The following is a 14,364-nucleotide window of genomic DNA, read 5'->3' as shown; positions in this document are numbered from 1 at the left end:
ATGAGGTGAAAGATTTTGCAAGGGAAATATTAACACAGCTCTCCAAGCAGGGTTTAGGTAACAGGGTATGCCTGCATTTTAGTTTCTCAATATGAAGAAATTATATTTCTGTCTCAGACTCTGTTGGCACTTGAATTAGTGGTTAGAAAATCTGTATTTAAAGCCTAGTATTGCATGCACAGTTTTTCCTAATGCTCTTACTGCTTTTGGATAAAGGGCCATCTTGGCCTCTAATAGCAAGTAGCTCTTTTGCATTCGTCCTTAGTATTAAGGAATTGGAGACAAAATACTGTTTTTCTTGCAGTATGTATGCAGAAGCCTAGTAAGGTGACAGTCATGCTGCTTCTTGAACTTCAGATAGGGCTGCAAACATTGCTTCTATGAAGGTTTTTTGAGTTGCAAGCCCGGTTACTTCAGAGGGAGCCCTCTGTCCTGGATCATTTGATCCTGATTTTTCAGTGTTTTTCAGTGGTTCTAGTAAATGGTGTCAGCTCCCAGATCTGCTCCAAATGCATTGTGCAAGCAGGTTTCTTGGGTAGAGAGAGTTGGTGCCACTGGCAGGGCTTCAGCTTCTGTTGAAATTCAGCCTTTCCTCAAGCAGTGTTTCGTGACGAAGCCCCAGGCTGGTAACGTTCTGTGGAAGGCAGAATAAGGCTTCCCTTGTTTCCCTTACTCTTTATTAAGTGCCTCAGGATTTTGATGGGAAAATGAACTACAGTTTTATCAAGGAGAAAAGTTTTATACATGAAACCCGGATGTGCTGTACAATAGATCCTTTCTAGTGGAGTATAAATAAAAGCATTGTGTCAGAATGATTCTCATTTATACCTATTGTCATTGAATTGGCAGTTCTGATTCAGCCACCCTGATTTACCAGCAAGTTTAACAGTTGCATGGTCTTTACTTAATAGCTGAAGAGTGATAAAAATACTAAACAGGCTTTCACCTCAGCATCTAATTTGAGAGCAGCTAAGGATACAGGGAACTAGCTTTATCCTGAGCACATGAAATTTGTTCTAAACACCCACTTCCAGAAAACATTTCCCTTTCCTCTTGAACCATCCCAATGTGCAAACCATGTTTTTTGGAATCAGTGGGCTAAGCTTGCAGTCTAACCTGTCCCCCCTGCCCCTCCCATCTTTTGCAGGTGCGCAGTCCTTCGGCGGCTCCATGGGCTCCTCAGTGCAGAGGTACAGTATTGCAGTATATGCAGTGCAGTATTGCAGTATATACAGTATGATATTGCAATATATACAGTGCAGTATTGCAGTATATACAGTGCAGTATTGCCGTATATACAATAGAGTATTGCAGTTTATACAGTACAGTGTTGCAGTATATACAGTAGAGTATTGCAGTATATACAGTGCAGTATTGCAGTGTATACAGTGCAGTATTGCAGTATATACAGTAGAGTATTGCAATATATACAGTCAAGTATTGCAGTATATACAGCGCAGTATTCCAGTATATACAGCGCAGTGTTGCAGTATATACAGTGCAGTATTGCAGTATGTACAGTCAAGTATTGCAGTATATACAGTAGAGTATTGCAGTACATACAGTGCAGTATATACAGTGCAGTATTGCAGTATATACAGTAGAGTATTGCAGTATATACAGTACAGTGTTGCAGTATATACAGTACAATATTGCAGTATCCTGGGGACACCCTGCCTCTGCTGTGGGGGGCTCCTGCACTGGACTCTGCCCTGGGCACCCCAAAGCCTTCCTGGCACCAGGGCACTTCAGCTGAAATCAGAAGCTGTGAAAATCAGTCCTGTGTCTCTAAAGGCTGAAGAATGTTTTAGATCAGAATAGAAATGAAATGAAATGAAATGAAATGAAATGAAATGAAATGAAATGAAATGAAATGAAATGAAATGAAATAAAATAAAATAAAAACAGAATATGTAAGTCTAAGTTTTAGCTCTTTACAAGGCTCTGTTTATTCGTAGATAATACCTTGCATTACTGCAGGGTATTGGTTTACCCTAAGTTTTATGTTGCACTAAAAGTAGTTCTTTCTGCCTGTAGCTAATTCTCTCTATCTCTCTATAACGAAGGCCAAAATGATCTTGTTTTTGTAAGTTACTTTCCATCCTTGCAAGTTGCACAGAGGAGATAATCTTCCTGGTGGCTTTCAAGGTGCTTCCCTGGAGGAAGGACTGGTGTCTGGTCTCTGTGTCACTAACAGCTTTGGCTTTATTTTGTGACTGGGAGGCTTTTCACCTCTGCTCTCTGCTGTCGTCTCCTCCTTGGTTTAATTAGTATTTGTGTTCTGCTTTTGGTTTGTGTTGTACTTAATATTGACAGACTGTGTCCTTTAATGCAATAAGAGTTTCCTTATTCTTTTATCAGAGCTGAAGTCATAAGCTTGTGCATGCAAAGGCTGGCAAAAATTATATGGGATCCTAAAAATTCCTAAATTAATATACATAACTATTGTGGTTTATTACTTAATACTGGTATTCTCATTTCTCAGGGGAGGCTTTGCAGACAGTGTGGTTTCTGTTAAAGGCATTCACTACCTTTTCAAAGTTCATTAGATGCCTTTCTCTGGAAGGAAATGGTTCTTTACAGCATTAATGATTCCTGGTTATTTGACAAGGGGAGCAGCAGAGGGTGCTATGGCATGGCTTGCTTCAAAACAGATATGAGGATTCCTTGAAATTTATCTGAAAATGAGTGGATTGGCATTTTGTCTTCACTTTTCCTTCTCTGGTAAAACACCATAAAGCACCTAGACTGTGTTGGCTAATAAATGCATTTGTCCTTTAAAAATAATCTATCCATTTAATAGATGCTTTGGGAAAGAGAAAAAAAAATGAAAGCAACTTTTTTTTTATTTATTTAATTTTAGCATCTCTGAAGAGAGCAACAGTGTCTCTGCTGGTAAAGGTGTAACAAAAGTCAGCCGCACCTTCAGCTACCTCAGGAATAAAATGTCCAGCAGCAAGAAGAGCAAAGTAAGTGCTTCTTGTGATTTGTGGAATGCCCATAGGCAGCAGAGAGGAGTTCTGTGTTTAAGTCTTTGCCTGACAGAATTTGCAGCTCATACTTATACTAAATAAAAGCCAAAATATCATTGAAGTTACAATGTCTTGTCTGCTCATGGTAGAATGTTTGCATTATGTACGTTTTTAAGGCTCCACCGGTACATTTAAATAATTTGACCAAAAAATTCGTTGGAACACTGATTTCTCAGAAGTATTATAAATGAGAAAAACCTGTTATAGTTAAAAACAGAACTAACAAAAACAACAAGCCTTGAAAGAGGAAGTTTGACACCAACAAGTTGGTTGCTGGGCTGTCAGGAGGGAGGGGAGGCTTCAGTGTCTTTCCAGCTCATTTTTAGTCATGTACAGATCTTTAGAAATGCAATTTTCTTGGATGAAATAAAGTAAAATAAAGCACATCTGAGCCTTTTGAAAATGTAGAGAGTTATGTGAAAAAACCTTTAAAATAAAGGGGTGTATAGAGCAGTAACTGGAGGGGATACTGATAGAAGTTGGTGTGAATTTATCCTTGCCTGGCATGTTGTTTGGGATTATCTGTGAATCTCTTGCTATTAGCAGAGTGCCCTGATTCACACTTGCAAAGTCTTAAACATGCTCGTATCTTTGTCAGATCAGGAAAAAACCCTCTTTTTTTTTTTTCTTTTTTTTTTTTTTTTCATTTTGGTCAAGACTTTCTGAGAAATTACAACAATTAGCATGAGTAATTTCTCTTTTTCGTTGCTTTGCACAGTAATAAGGCAGTGCTGTGCCACAGCAGTATTTCAGGGTGTATGGTAGGAGGTGCAAGTGTTTGAAAGGATTAGGAGGCAGGGAATATACGTGACCTGCAGAGCAGGAGGAGCTCAAACACACAAAACTGCTCTGTCTGGGCAACTTCTGCAGCACTTTGTTTGCTGAAGTACTACATAGCAACACCGAGGTATGTGAAAATTCACTTTTTCTTTAGCCCAAACATCACAGAGTGTTTGATTTACTCCCCTCCACCTTTAAAAAAGGTGGTCTTATATTGACTAGTAAAATATTAATCACATCCTTTTCTGCCTGTATGGGTTTGGTTTTTAGTTTTGATTTTTTTAGCAGTGGAAGCTAAGGTAGGGCAAGATGAAAGCAATAGCAAAGTAGCTAAAATCTTTAAGGAAGTCAGCAATTGTCCAACAGGAGGCACAGCACGGAGGAGTTGAGCAAAGCGGGGAGGGGCACCTCTCCACTGTGCTCAGCTCCTCTCTGCTGTGCCTCCTGTCCCCGACCCTGCTGCAGCTCCGGCATCGCCATGGGCTAGTGGGGAGCAGCTCCTGGTGGGGAGCAGCTCTCCTGCCCAGGGGAAGGATGTCCATAAAATGGAATAGATTCTCAGAAGTACCTCAGATAACAGTGAAGCTGGTGGGACTGAAGCACTGGGAGGTAAGAGCTGGGTGGTTCCTGGGGAGTGGGATCCGCTGCCGCGGCGTGGCTGCGGTGCCGCCGTGCCTGTCGTGGTGGCTGCTCTGGCACGTCACTTCAGCCATGAAGCTGGGCTCCGAATCTCACTGGCAGCTCCAACAGCACAAATATAGTCTTGTTTCTACAGTCCTTCTTTAAATAAAGTTCCAGTAACTGCCACAGGAAAAAAGAAAAAGCTGAAAAAAATCTCATTGTGAGACCTTGTCCTTAAGTGGAGTGGCTGGCAGTGGCAGCCCTTATGTGGAGTTTGTGACTTCCTTCTTGAAATTGGTGCACCGATTTCCTGTTTTTCCTGGGGCCGTTCAGCTTTAATTGAAATTAAAAATTAGACTTCAGGATTGCTGGGTTTTGCAGTGAACTTCAGATAGGCTTAAGGTATAGGATGGGAAATCTCCTTTCAGCGTGAGAGCCACAAGATTTGGCTTGACCTTAGAGTGATCTTTTCTCCTGGAGCTTCACAAGGCTTGGAAGTAGAGCAAAACTCTAGGCATCAACTTGGTACCATCAGCCCAGACCTGAACTGCAGAGTTTTAGTTCCTGAATCCTGCCAGGCTGGATATGGTTAAAGATGGGCAGGTCAGTGGGTGGAAAATGGGGCTGTGGAGGTTCCTGTGGGGTGGTGTGAGCCAAGCTGATGGTTCAGAGGAGGCGGAGATGTGATGCAATGCAGACTCTTTTCTGGCAGCTTTTCTGCTTCAGACAGGATTATTCCATATGGTAATACTCCTAGTTTTGCTTATTTGCAGAACAAAAGAGCGTTTGGGGCCAGTAAATAGACTTTGTGTTTGACACTTTGCAGGGAGAGACTCCGGCACTGGCATTTTGCCTGGGATGTGTTGGGAGAGGAGTCCTTAGGCTGAGTTCCTCATGATGTGAGTGTGTCAGCCTGGGCTCAGCAGTTTCCCTGCAGTGGTTGCAGAGCTCCATCCTTCTTTAAGCCCCTTCATGGCAGTTGCTCACGTGGGCAGCTCTGCAGCTCCCTGATATTCAGGCTGGGACAGTATTAGGCAAAGGGCACGTGGCGTATAAATAACAAAATGCAAAGATAAGCTGACAGAAGCCTTAAACAGTTTCTTGTAAAACTTCTCCTTCAGATGCCAGGAAATCTGCAGCAACAGTTAAAAGTACAGATCTGCAGTTGATTCGTATCATAAACATGTTGTAGGCTGGTACATGGAAAAATGAGGAATTGTAATTCAAATTCAGAGTTTTTCTGTGGAGTTTCCTTTAGAATTTGTTTGGAAGAATTCCAAATCCATGAAAGGCTGCAGGGAAAAATGTTTCAAATTTTTAGTATTTAATATTTTCTTTCTAAGTTAGAGATAGAAAAGAAGCAAAAACTCTGCTGAAAGTTGGAGAGGCTGTTTGTGCTTGTCATCTTTCCAAAGCTGAGTAGCCTAGAGGTTGATTCTGGCTTGTGGAAGATGAGAGGCTCTTTTATGGTGTTGCTGTTGTTCCCCAGCCTTTGTTTGGTGCCGTAGGTAGAGAGTTTGTAAAATATCCATTTTGCCAAAAAGCTTCACATGGTTACTTGGGGTCGCATGTAACTGTTGAAAAAGTTGCTAGTTGGAAGGAAAACAGAGGTGGAAATATTTTGGCAGTAAGGCTGTAGAGGCACCGAGGAAGAGCTTGTTGTGTTCTCCTTTAGAAATGCAGTTGAAAATCACGAGCATTATGGTTTGGCCTTAAAAATGAGCTGTGTTGGAAGTCTGATACACACTGCATGTAGTATTTGTATTTAACACAATTTATTTAAAGTTCTGAAGAGTCTGATGAGAGCCCAGAATTAAAAAAGAGGTAAAGTCATTAAGCCAAGCAAGTATAAAACAAAGGTAGAAGGAAATAAGTGTCTTCAGAACAGTCTCGGTGCCATCTGCAGTGGTGAGACACCTGTGTGAGTCAATAGTGTGTAAAACCACTTCCACAGGGGCTTTTTTGAGGCAGAGCTGGGCAGACACATGGCCATTGTTCAGGTGGACCTCGATCGATACCCTCGCCGTGCCAAAGGCAAACACTAAGCAATCTGTAACTAGGGAAGAGATCTCTGCCAGTGACGAGGCTTTTGGTCATTCTGTCTCGACAGGAAAAAGAGAAAGATAAAGAGAAGACTAAAGAGAAGGACAAAGATTCCAAGGAGAAGGAAAAAGATAAGAAGCTGTTAAATGGACATCTATTCACTGCAACCTCTGTTGTAGCCCAAGCAACCTGTTACCACTGTATGAAGCCTTTCAATAAGGATTCGTACTACTGTGCAAGTAAGTCAGGGGGGTTCCCCCCCTTCATTTTATTTTTCATTGAATCTGGCATGGAAAATGCAAATTTTACGCTTTATTTTCCTTTTGCTTGAGCATGTGAGGTGGGAGGGAGTCTTAGGTGATAGTGATTCATGGAGCGGTGTGTTGCCTTGTGGAAACTGGACTGAAATGAGTCGTGGCTGCATGGAGGTGTCCTGAAACCTCTTTTCTAAACCTGAGCTCAGCTCTCACAGTAGGCCAGGGGGTTTTCTACCCCTTGTTGGGCTCTATCAGTCAGGAGAACTTTGGTTATTTCAGCTGCATGTAGTTGTTTGGAGCTGAGGTGCTTTGATAAGATGGACAAAGGACAGGGACAGCTGGCTTGGATCATGGCTTCTGTTTCCAATGGGGGAAAAATGTCCTACCCATCTGTGGTGTATTGCTTTAATTCTCTGAAATACTGCTTTGGTGAGCCCACAGCGAGAACCACATTGTACAGAAAGGAAATGCTGACCCTCTGCTCACTTTGAACAAGAAATTGCATCACAGGTCAAATGACAGCTACCTGTGTGCGTGTGAAGGACGTGCAGCACAGGGCAGGCAGGATGGGAACCCCACTGTGGGTTTCTGACAGAGTGGGGACTTTGTTCTCATTTCTTATCAGGCTGTTTCTCCAGCCTGTAGCTCGATAAGGTCACTGGTGTTTGTGTGGTCAAGACCAGAATGCTGCTTGCTTCATGCAGCAACCAAAACCTATAGAACATGCAGACAAAACCCATTTTTTCTCCACTATAGCTCAGTAGAAAAAGCTTTCCTCTCCTCACTATTAGCAATTTTTTACTCCACTAGCTTAAAAATGAGTCAAAGCGACTGCGGGAACTGCTCCCAGGCTGGAGCCTTCCGTTCCTGCTGGTGGATGTGAGCAGGGGAAGGAGCAGCCAGCTGAATCCCAAATGGCGCTTCTGAGTTTCCTGGAAGAGATTTCAGCAGAGTTGTTTGTCTGAGACACGCTCTGTGTCAGCCTGATGGGAAATGTAAAACATCAACAATTACAAGCTCTCAAATGCATCCTCTCCCTTTCCCTTCTTGATTTTCTTAACAGCTTCTGAAGCCACGTAGAAAATCAAATATGTCCCAATTTAATGCTCTGTATGTTAATGAGTTAAAATAACCCAACAATGTCATGTGTTTTAGCACAGATGTTCTTTCCTTGTTTTCAAGGTACAATGCAAAATTGTTGCATGTTTTCTGCATTGGCCATGAAATGAATGTCATAAAAAAAAGTTTGGTGAAGGCCTACTTTGAGAGCTCACTCAGCGAGTGGTTCTTTCTCCCACTGCATCTTAAAATCAGCCTCAGATGCTTTGGGAATGATGGATAAGCAGCAGCAGAGGCTCTGATATTCCTGTGCTGATGTAGACTGGTGCTACCACCACTGATCTGTCTCACCTATGGATAACTTTTAATGCCTTTCAAAGCACTGGATATTTTAAATCAATGTCTCGGTTTTTCAGTGATGCCCCCCAGCTGGCTGAAACATCTACTCAATGCTGAAAGATTGTGCATGCTCTGAAACAAATGAACCTTATTTTTAGTAGCTCTCTGCCTTGTCTTCTCTTACTTTCTCTATGATCAATGATGCAGAAAACAAGGTTTTGAGGGTTTTAGTTATTAATACTAGTGGCATGGAGGAGTTAGAGGAACTTCTTTCTTGCTGAAGAGTTGAATTGGAGGAATAAAGTCCCTGCAACCAGATTTTTTAGCATAAAAAATCCAATTTTTTGCCAAATGGTACACACTAAAGTGCTGTCTTCAGGCTTTCAAGGCTTGAGTGTGAATTTCATGATTCTGAATTGTCTCCCTACCTCTGTTCATGCCCCACAGGAGCAGGTTTTGTTCCTCTTCCTTCTTTGGTCTGAAAGCTTTCAGTTCTTTGTGGGTTTTTGCAAGAGTTTTGTTGTTGCTTTGTTCTGTCTTCTCTTGCACAGGAAACTTTGAGACATTGTCAGAATAGCAGCACCCTATGACCTTGCCCTGATCTCTGTCAAAATAGCAGAATTACTGGTTTTTATTGAGTCATCCCAAATGTAAGAGATTCTAGAAGTGTGAGCATATTTTGTCATTCTGGACATAGAATTTTTTCTTTTTTTTTTTTTTCTGCTTCAAGAAATAATTCAGAATTTCACACTTACTTGTAAAATCCAGTTCATTATCTGTGTTAGTGTTGTCATGAATAAGTGGAAATATTTTTCTCTAAGCTACTGAATGCTGAATGTCATCTTGAGCTGTGATCTTTCATCTGCCAAAAGAGTTAAAGCCTGAAACCCATTTCTCAATTCTTAGAGAAAAAAAAAAAAGGCAGTTTTAATCATCTTTGAAAACTTTGATTCCCAGAAATCTGCTGGCAGAAGTCATGGGCAGACCCAGGGTATTCAAAAAAAAGCCAAAAAACCAAGCCACCCAGCTTTTGCTCTGGCATATATATGCGGCAAAGAGTGGTGTTAAAGCATGATGGTCTTTGCACTGGTGAATGTGGTGCTTTAACAGGAAGTCCCAGCCTCAAAGATTCCTGAGAGATGCTGCTCCTGTTACCTTTTCTGGGAACCCTGCAGTACAGCAGCACTTGGGGTCTGTGCTCTAGATCTTATCCATGATGTCTGAGTTTGTGTAAGTGAATTCCCCTGTCCTCTTCCTGTCTTTCAGATCTCATATTCCTTGTCTTGATGAGAACAGTATTTGTCTTTTTTCTGTCTCCTGCTTCTGCTTTCCACCTTACTTTCAGAGGGATAATGCCATCGGGGCTTTTTTTTTTTCCTTTTTTTTCTCTTTAATCTAAGACCCCTGACAATTCAACCTTGCATGGATTTTTTTACAGAATTTCCTGTTAAATTCTCCGAGGAAATATTATTAACAAAGGGCTAATTTTCCTGGAAAGCAGGCTCTTTCTCAGTATTTGTAGCTAGTCATGTAAACCACAATGATGCCTGAAAGTTATAATTCTCCGCTGTGTTAGTTAACAGTTCAGATTACAACAGCAAAAATTGACCTGTTTTCTGTGGGGTTTTGTTTCATTCATTGTTTTTTTGGCTTTTCTTGACAGACTGTAATGCAATTGTTCACAAAGGCTGTAAGGAGAATTTTGCTTCTTGTGCAAAGGTCAAAATGAAGGTAAGGGATTTCATCTACTCTACTGAATATATATATAAGCACTTTCTACCACGTCACAAAGTTTCCAGTTTGTTGTAAAGAACTTCAGCCCCAGTGCTGAAGCTTTCACATAATGAAAACTGTGAAATACACTGTTTATATGAGGAACTCACAGATTTCATGCTTACTCCAAATACAAGGAACCTGCTTCTCCAAGCTAAATAATGTTTGTGCAATTATGATTTCAGTTCACTTCAGTATTGTCATCACTTTCACATTTTCATATTTGCTGAACATTTCTCCATCTGTTATTTTGCCCACTTCATTCAGAGAAAATAAAAAATATATTTAAAAATACACATACACTGAGAGGCTTCAGGAAAAAAAAATTAGTTTTTTTTTGTTTTAGTTATATAGCACAACCTTTCGGGAGAAGGGAAGAAGAAATTAAAGCGTATTTCATTTTTCTTTCAGCCACAGAGAGGGATGCTGCAGGCACATGATACCTCTTCGTTACCCACAGTAACCATGAGAAACAAAAGTAAGACAATTTATTTCTGTCTGCTTTGGGAGTGGTCTGTGTCTGATGTTCTCAACTGTTCTGACAACTGATACTTGATATTATGAAAAATAAGCTTTTAACAAGGCAGGGATGAGAGCATCCTCTGTGCATGCTAAGCAATATTTGAGACTTCAGAAGTTGTACAGAAGTCGTCTAGAGTTCATCCCTTTCTGCAGTGTCTGTGTAGCTTTAAGGAAATATAAAATAATCTCAGATTTAGAAAAATCACTTGTCTGTTGTAGCTTGCAGAAGGCCTATAGCTGTTAAGGGCACAAAATCTGGAAGATGCAGCCTATATCCATGGGTGTCTTACATGGGAAAGAATCCAACTATGAGTATTAAGTGGAGAGGATTTAAAACACAATTATTTTTGGTTTAAATAGTCTTGGGCTTTCAGGTAGGCAAAATAGAAGGTTTAATTTTGAGAAGGAGGAATACTGACAAACTGTTCCTGACTTTGCTGAGATACACACTGCATTGCAGAGTGACCCAGTGTGACCAAGGATGAAGAATAGGTGTGAAATAGCCCAGACTGGTTTTGTAGGGCCATGATTCGATAAGCTTAAGTGATAAGCTTTGATAAGATAAATGATAGTTTGTATGGAACCACACTATATAATACAGTTGTAATCACTGTGGTATTTATCATGAAGTTCAGAGGTGTTGGTCCACATAGCAGAAATGCATCTGAAGAAGGAAAAATCTGGAATTAATATGAACAGATTATTTAAAGGTATGTGATGGTATAATGAAATCAGGATTATAATTTCTCTGTGGTACCTACTGATAAGAGAAACCTATCTTGAAGAGTTTGACCAGAAACATCAAGATCAAAGGTTATATAACTATGGGCCCAGGGAAATAAAAAGGCAACAGGGTGGACTGTGACATAAGGTTAACTATCAGAACAGTTAAATTCAGTTTCCCATGTGTGTTTCTGGAGTTGCAGGTCCCACCTGCGTATTTCAAGCAGAGTGCACTGAGTTCTGCTCAGGGGCCAATGGTCTGCCTTTCCTATGGCTGTTCCTAACTGCTGACACCCCCTGGGGGTGATTCTGGAAAGGAAAGGCAGTGCATTTCAGAGTCTGGATCCTTTTAAGTCGTCCCCACGCTAGTGAACAGTGGTTAAGGTGTTTGCATGGGCTGACTGTTCCCCCACCCTCCCACTGCAGGCTCGCAGCCGAAGGAGCGCCCGCGCTCCGCAATCCTCACGCCCGACGAAAGCACCGTCACCTCCACCTTCAGCAACAGGAGATCACAGCAGCCCACTGCCCTCTCCAAAAGTGTCTCCATACAGAACATTGCAGGGTAAGGCTCCTCCCTGCACACCTGACTCTGTGTGTGTGTGTGTGTGTTATCCAACACTGCTGACACAAAGACGTAATTTCAGTTTCACTAGAAATAAGTTCACGTGCTGTGACTTGTGTTACAGGTACAAAAGGGATCACAAACAGAGAAATAGCCATGTTCTATATGATAACATAAGTTAGCCACTTCCCAGGGATGCTCTGGGCTCCTAGGAAGAAATTCCCTTGCCTTGGGCTGGATGCTGTGCAAACACACATTGGCAGCTCAGATGTAGTATTAACTTTTGTGTCCATAACAAGAGGGTGAAGACACAGATCTGCAGTCTTCCTGTTTTTAGATGGCATTATACATAATTCATTACAAAAAAACATAGAAAAAAATCTAATTTATGCTTCCTACTGTACTTTCATATTGAGCAGTTCAACATGTGAGGCAGCCACAAGGACTGGGTTATTCTGGACAATTTGAATGTCCTGGCTATTCATTTCAGTCCATTTTCTGATCTTTCCCAGAGCTAGTGATAAGGATTCTTGTATAGCCTTCGGTGTGGCATTTTTTCGCACTGTTTGCTCCAAGGGCAATGAGGATGGGACGTGACTGGAATGGAGTTGTCCAAACTATGAAACCTCAGGAGTGGTTCTTTATGGAAAGCACCGTCACTCATAACTGTAGCACTTACAGCTTCTCAAGCTCCAGTGGGTAGTTAGTAAACAACACATAAAGGCACATTTCTGTATGTAGTCGTGCAGTGCTGGCTTTGTTTTTCAATTCATATTTTAAATGCATTTATTCTGCTTATCTGAAAGTACATTTGGCTGGGTTTTTGTCATAAACAATATTGTGTGTTCTGTTTTTCTGCAGAGTTGGGAACGATGACAGCTTAATACACACTTGGAAATTCCTGTCTCAGTCAACAGACTCTTTACATAAAATCAGCCGGGTTAATGAATCCATGGAGTCACTGGTTGATGAAGGTAAGAGATCTCCATGGCATTTATAGGAGAAGGAAGGTCTCGGTGCTGCTTTCCAGAAATAGAGAATCCATTTTCAGCAATTGTCTTCTTTTATAATGGACAATTAAAGTGCATTTATTTTAATCTCAGAATATTAGTAGGATAAAATAAAACAAAGCCCTACATAGTAATTTCTTTAGCTCATTGAATTATGGAAAAACATTTAGAAGGTTTCAGTTACAGTTGAGTTACTTGGAATTTAGCTCAGGGACAAACATTTCCCCTTCTGTTGTGGTTTTTTATTTAACTGCAATGTCGTTTCATGGTAGATTAGGAATACATTATCTGAGCTAGAATTTGGTCCATGTGAAAATGGTGAACAGGAAACTAGGAAATAACCTTTAAAGGTGTTTTTCATAACTAGGCTTTATGTGGTATGTGATCATTTGTGTCGGTAAAGGAGAAAAGTGTGTGATGTCTGTGGTGTGACTGACAGAGCCTAAACCTAAATAATTAGACGGGAATCTCAAATGAGACAAATTACCCACATCTTAATGGCACTTATATTGGTTTGTGAAGGTGCAGACATGAATGAGGGACAGCTCATGGGAGACCTGGAATTAGATTCCAAGCAGCTGGAGGCAGAGTCCTGGAGCCAAGCAGTGGACAGCAAGTTCCTACAGCAGCAATACAAAGATGTTGTCAAACGGCAGGATGTGATTTATGGTGAGACATCTTCACTTTTCACTCACTGTAAAAAGCTCCTTGATAGGAACATCGCTTTAGTTTCCTCAAAAGTCAAACATTGATTCCTAAAGTTCCTAGGAACGTAATGTATTCTGTGAAAGCTGTCTTTCTGCATTTCACATATCCAGAAGCCATCAAAATCCCCAGAAATTGCCTCTCCTCCTTTGTCTGCTGATGACTTTCAAACTGGGTTCCACCACAAGTAGCTAACTACGAAGTCTTTTCCTGAGGGATTCGGAAGCCATCCTGTTTGGCAAAAGGGGGATGTGTGGAGGCTGGCAGTGAGGTGTTAGGGAGGAGAAGATACCAGGGCTGAAGGTTAAGACCCCAGCAGCAACATCCAAAGTTCTCTGGTGTGGGACGCCTCTTCCCTCCTGTTTCTCTCACACATGAAACTCTTGACTGATGTTACAATTCCTGATATGAAATTTTTTGAAACCACTTAGAGAAGGCCAGTTATGGAAAAGCTCTCTAATGGCAGCTTTTCCTTGTGCTTTAACCCATGAACTCTTGTCCTCATCCTATGCAGAGCTAATGCAGACAGAAATGCACCATGTCCGCACCCTGAAGATCATGAATGATGTGTACAGTGCAGCCATGTTAAAGGAACTGCAGTATGATCAGCAAGTCGTGGACAAGATCTTTCCCTGCCTGGAAAACTTGCTGCACATCCACAGTCAATTTTTCCAGCGGATTCTGGAAAGGAAGAAGGAGTCACTAGCAGACAAAAGTGAAAAGAACTTTGTTATCAGGAGGATAGGTGACATCCTAGTGAATCAAGTAAGTGCTGGAAAATGTTTGCAGTTCTGAGAACACAGCTGGAAGCCAGATGCTTTTCCTTCCCTCCTGTTTGTGCCTGTCAGATAAGCACAGCTGATTGCACCTTTACTCTTCACACATACAAATCTCCACCTCTGCTTTTTGAAGCACTTTTTGCTCTTTCAGAGGAAGGT

At 41.3% G+C, this 14,364-nt stretch overlaps 1 protein-coding gene across 8 annotated transcripts in view; it reads left to right on the top strand.

Moving 5' to 3' along the window:
* The window catches only part of AKAP13 (A-kinase anchoring protein 13), a 203,814-nt gene that overhangs the window by 169,899 nt on the left and 19,551 nt on the right, over positions 1-14,364 (top strand). For all 8 annotated transcript variants that reach the window (XM_064389510.1, XM_064389509.1, XM_064389508.1 and 5 more), the window contains 9 exons: positions 1,148-1,190; positions 2,864-2,969; positions 6,544-6,715; positions 9,795-9,862; positions 10,316-10,382; positions 11,576-11,711; positions 12,573-12,685; positions 13,244-13,390; positions 13,941-14,191. In XM_064389510.1, the coding sequence (XP_064245580.1) occupies positions 1,148-1,190; positions 2,864-2,969; positions 6,544-6,715; positions 9,795-9,862; positions 10,316-10,382; positions 11,576-11,711; positions 12,573-12,685; positions 13,244-13,390; positions 13,941-14,191 (1,103 nt within the window). The remainder of the gene's footprint in view (positions 1-1,147; positions 1,191-2,863; positions 2,970-6,543; positions 6,716-9,794; positions 9,863-10,315; positions 10,383-11,575; positions 11,712-12,572; positions 12,686-13,243; positions 13,391-13,940; positions 14,192-14,364) is intronic.

This window comes from Passer domesticus, chromosome 14 (assembly GCF_036417665.1).
Source record: "Passer domesticus isolate bPasDom1 chromosome 14, bPasDom1.hap1, whole genome shotgun sequence".
Lineage (NCBI taxonomy): Eukaryota > Metazoa > Chordata > Aves > Passeriformes > Passeridae > Passer > Passer domesticus.
This window is presented reverse-complemented; position numbering and strand designations above follow the sequence as displayed.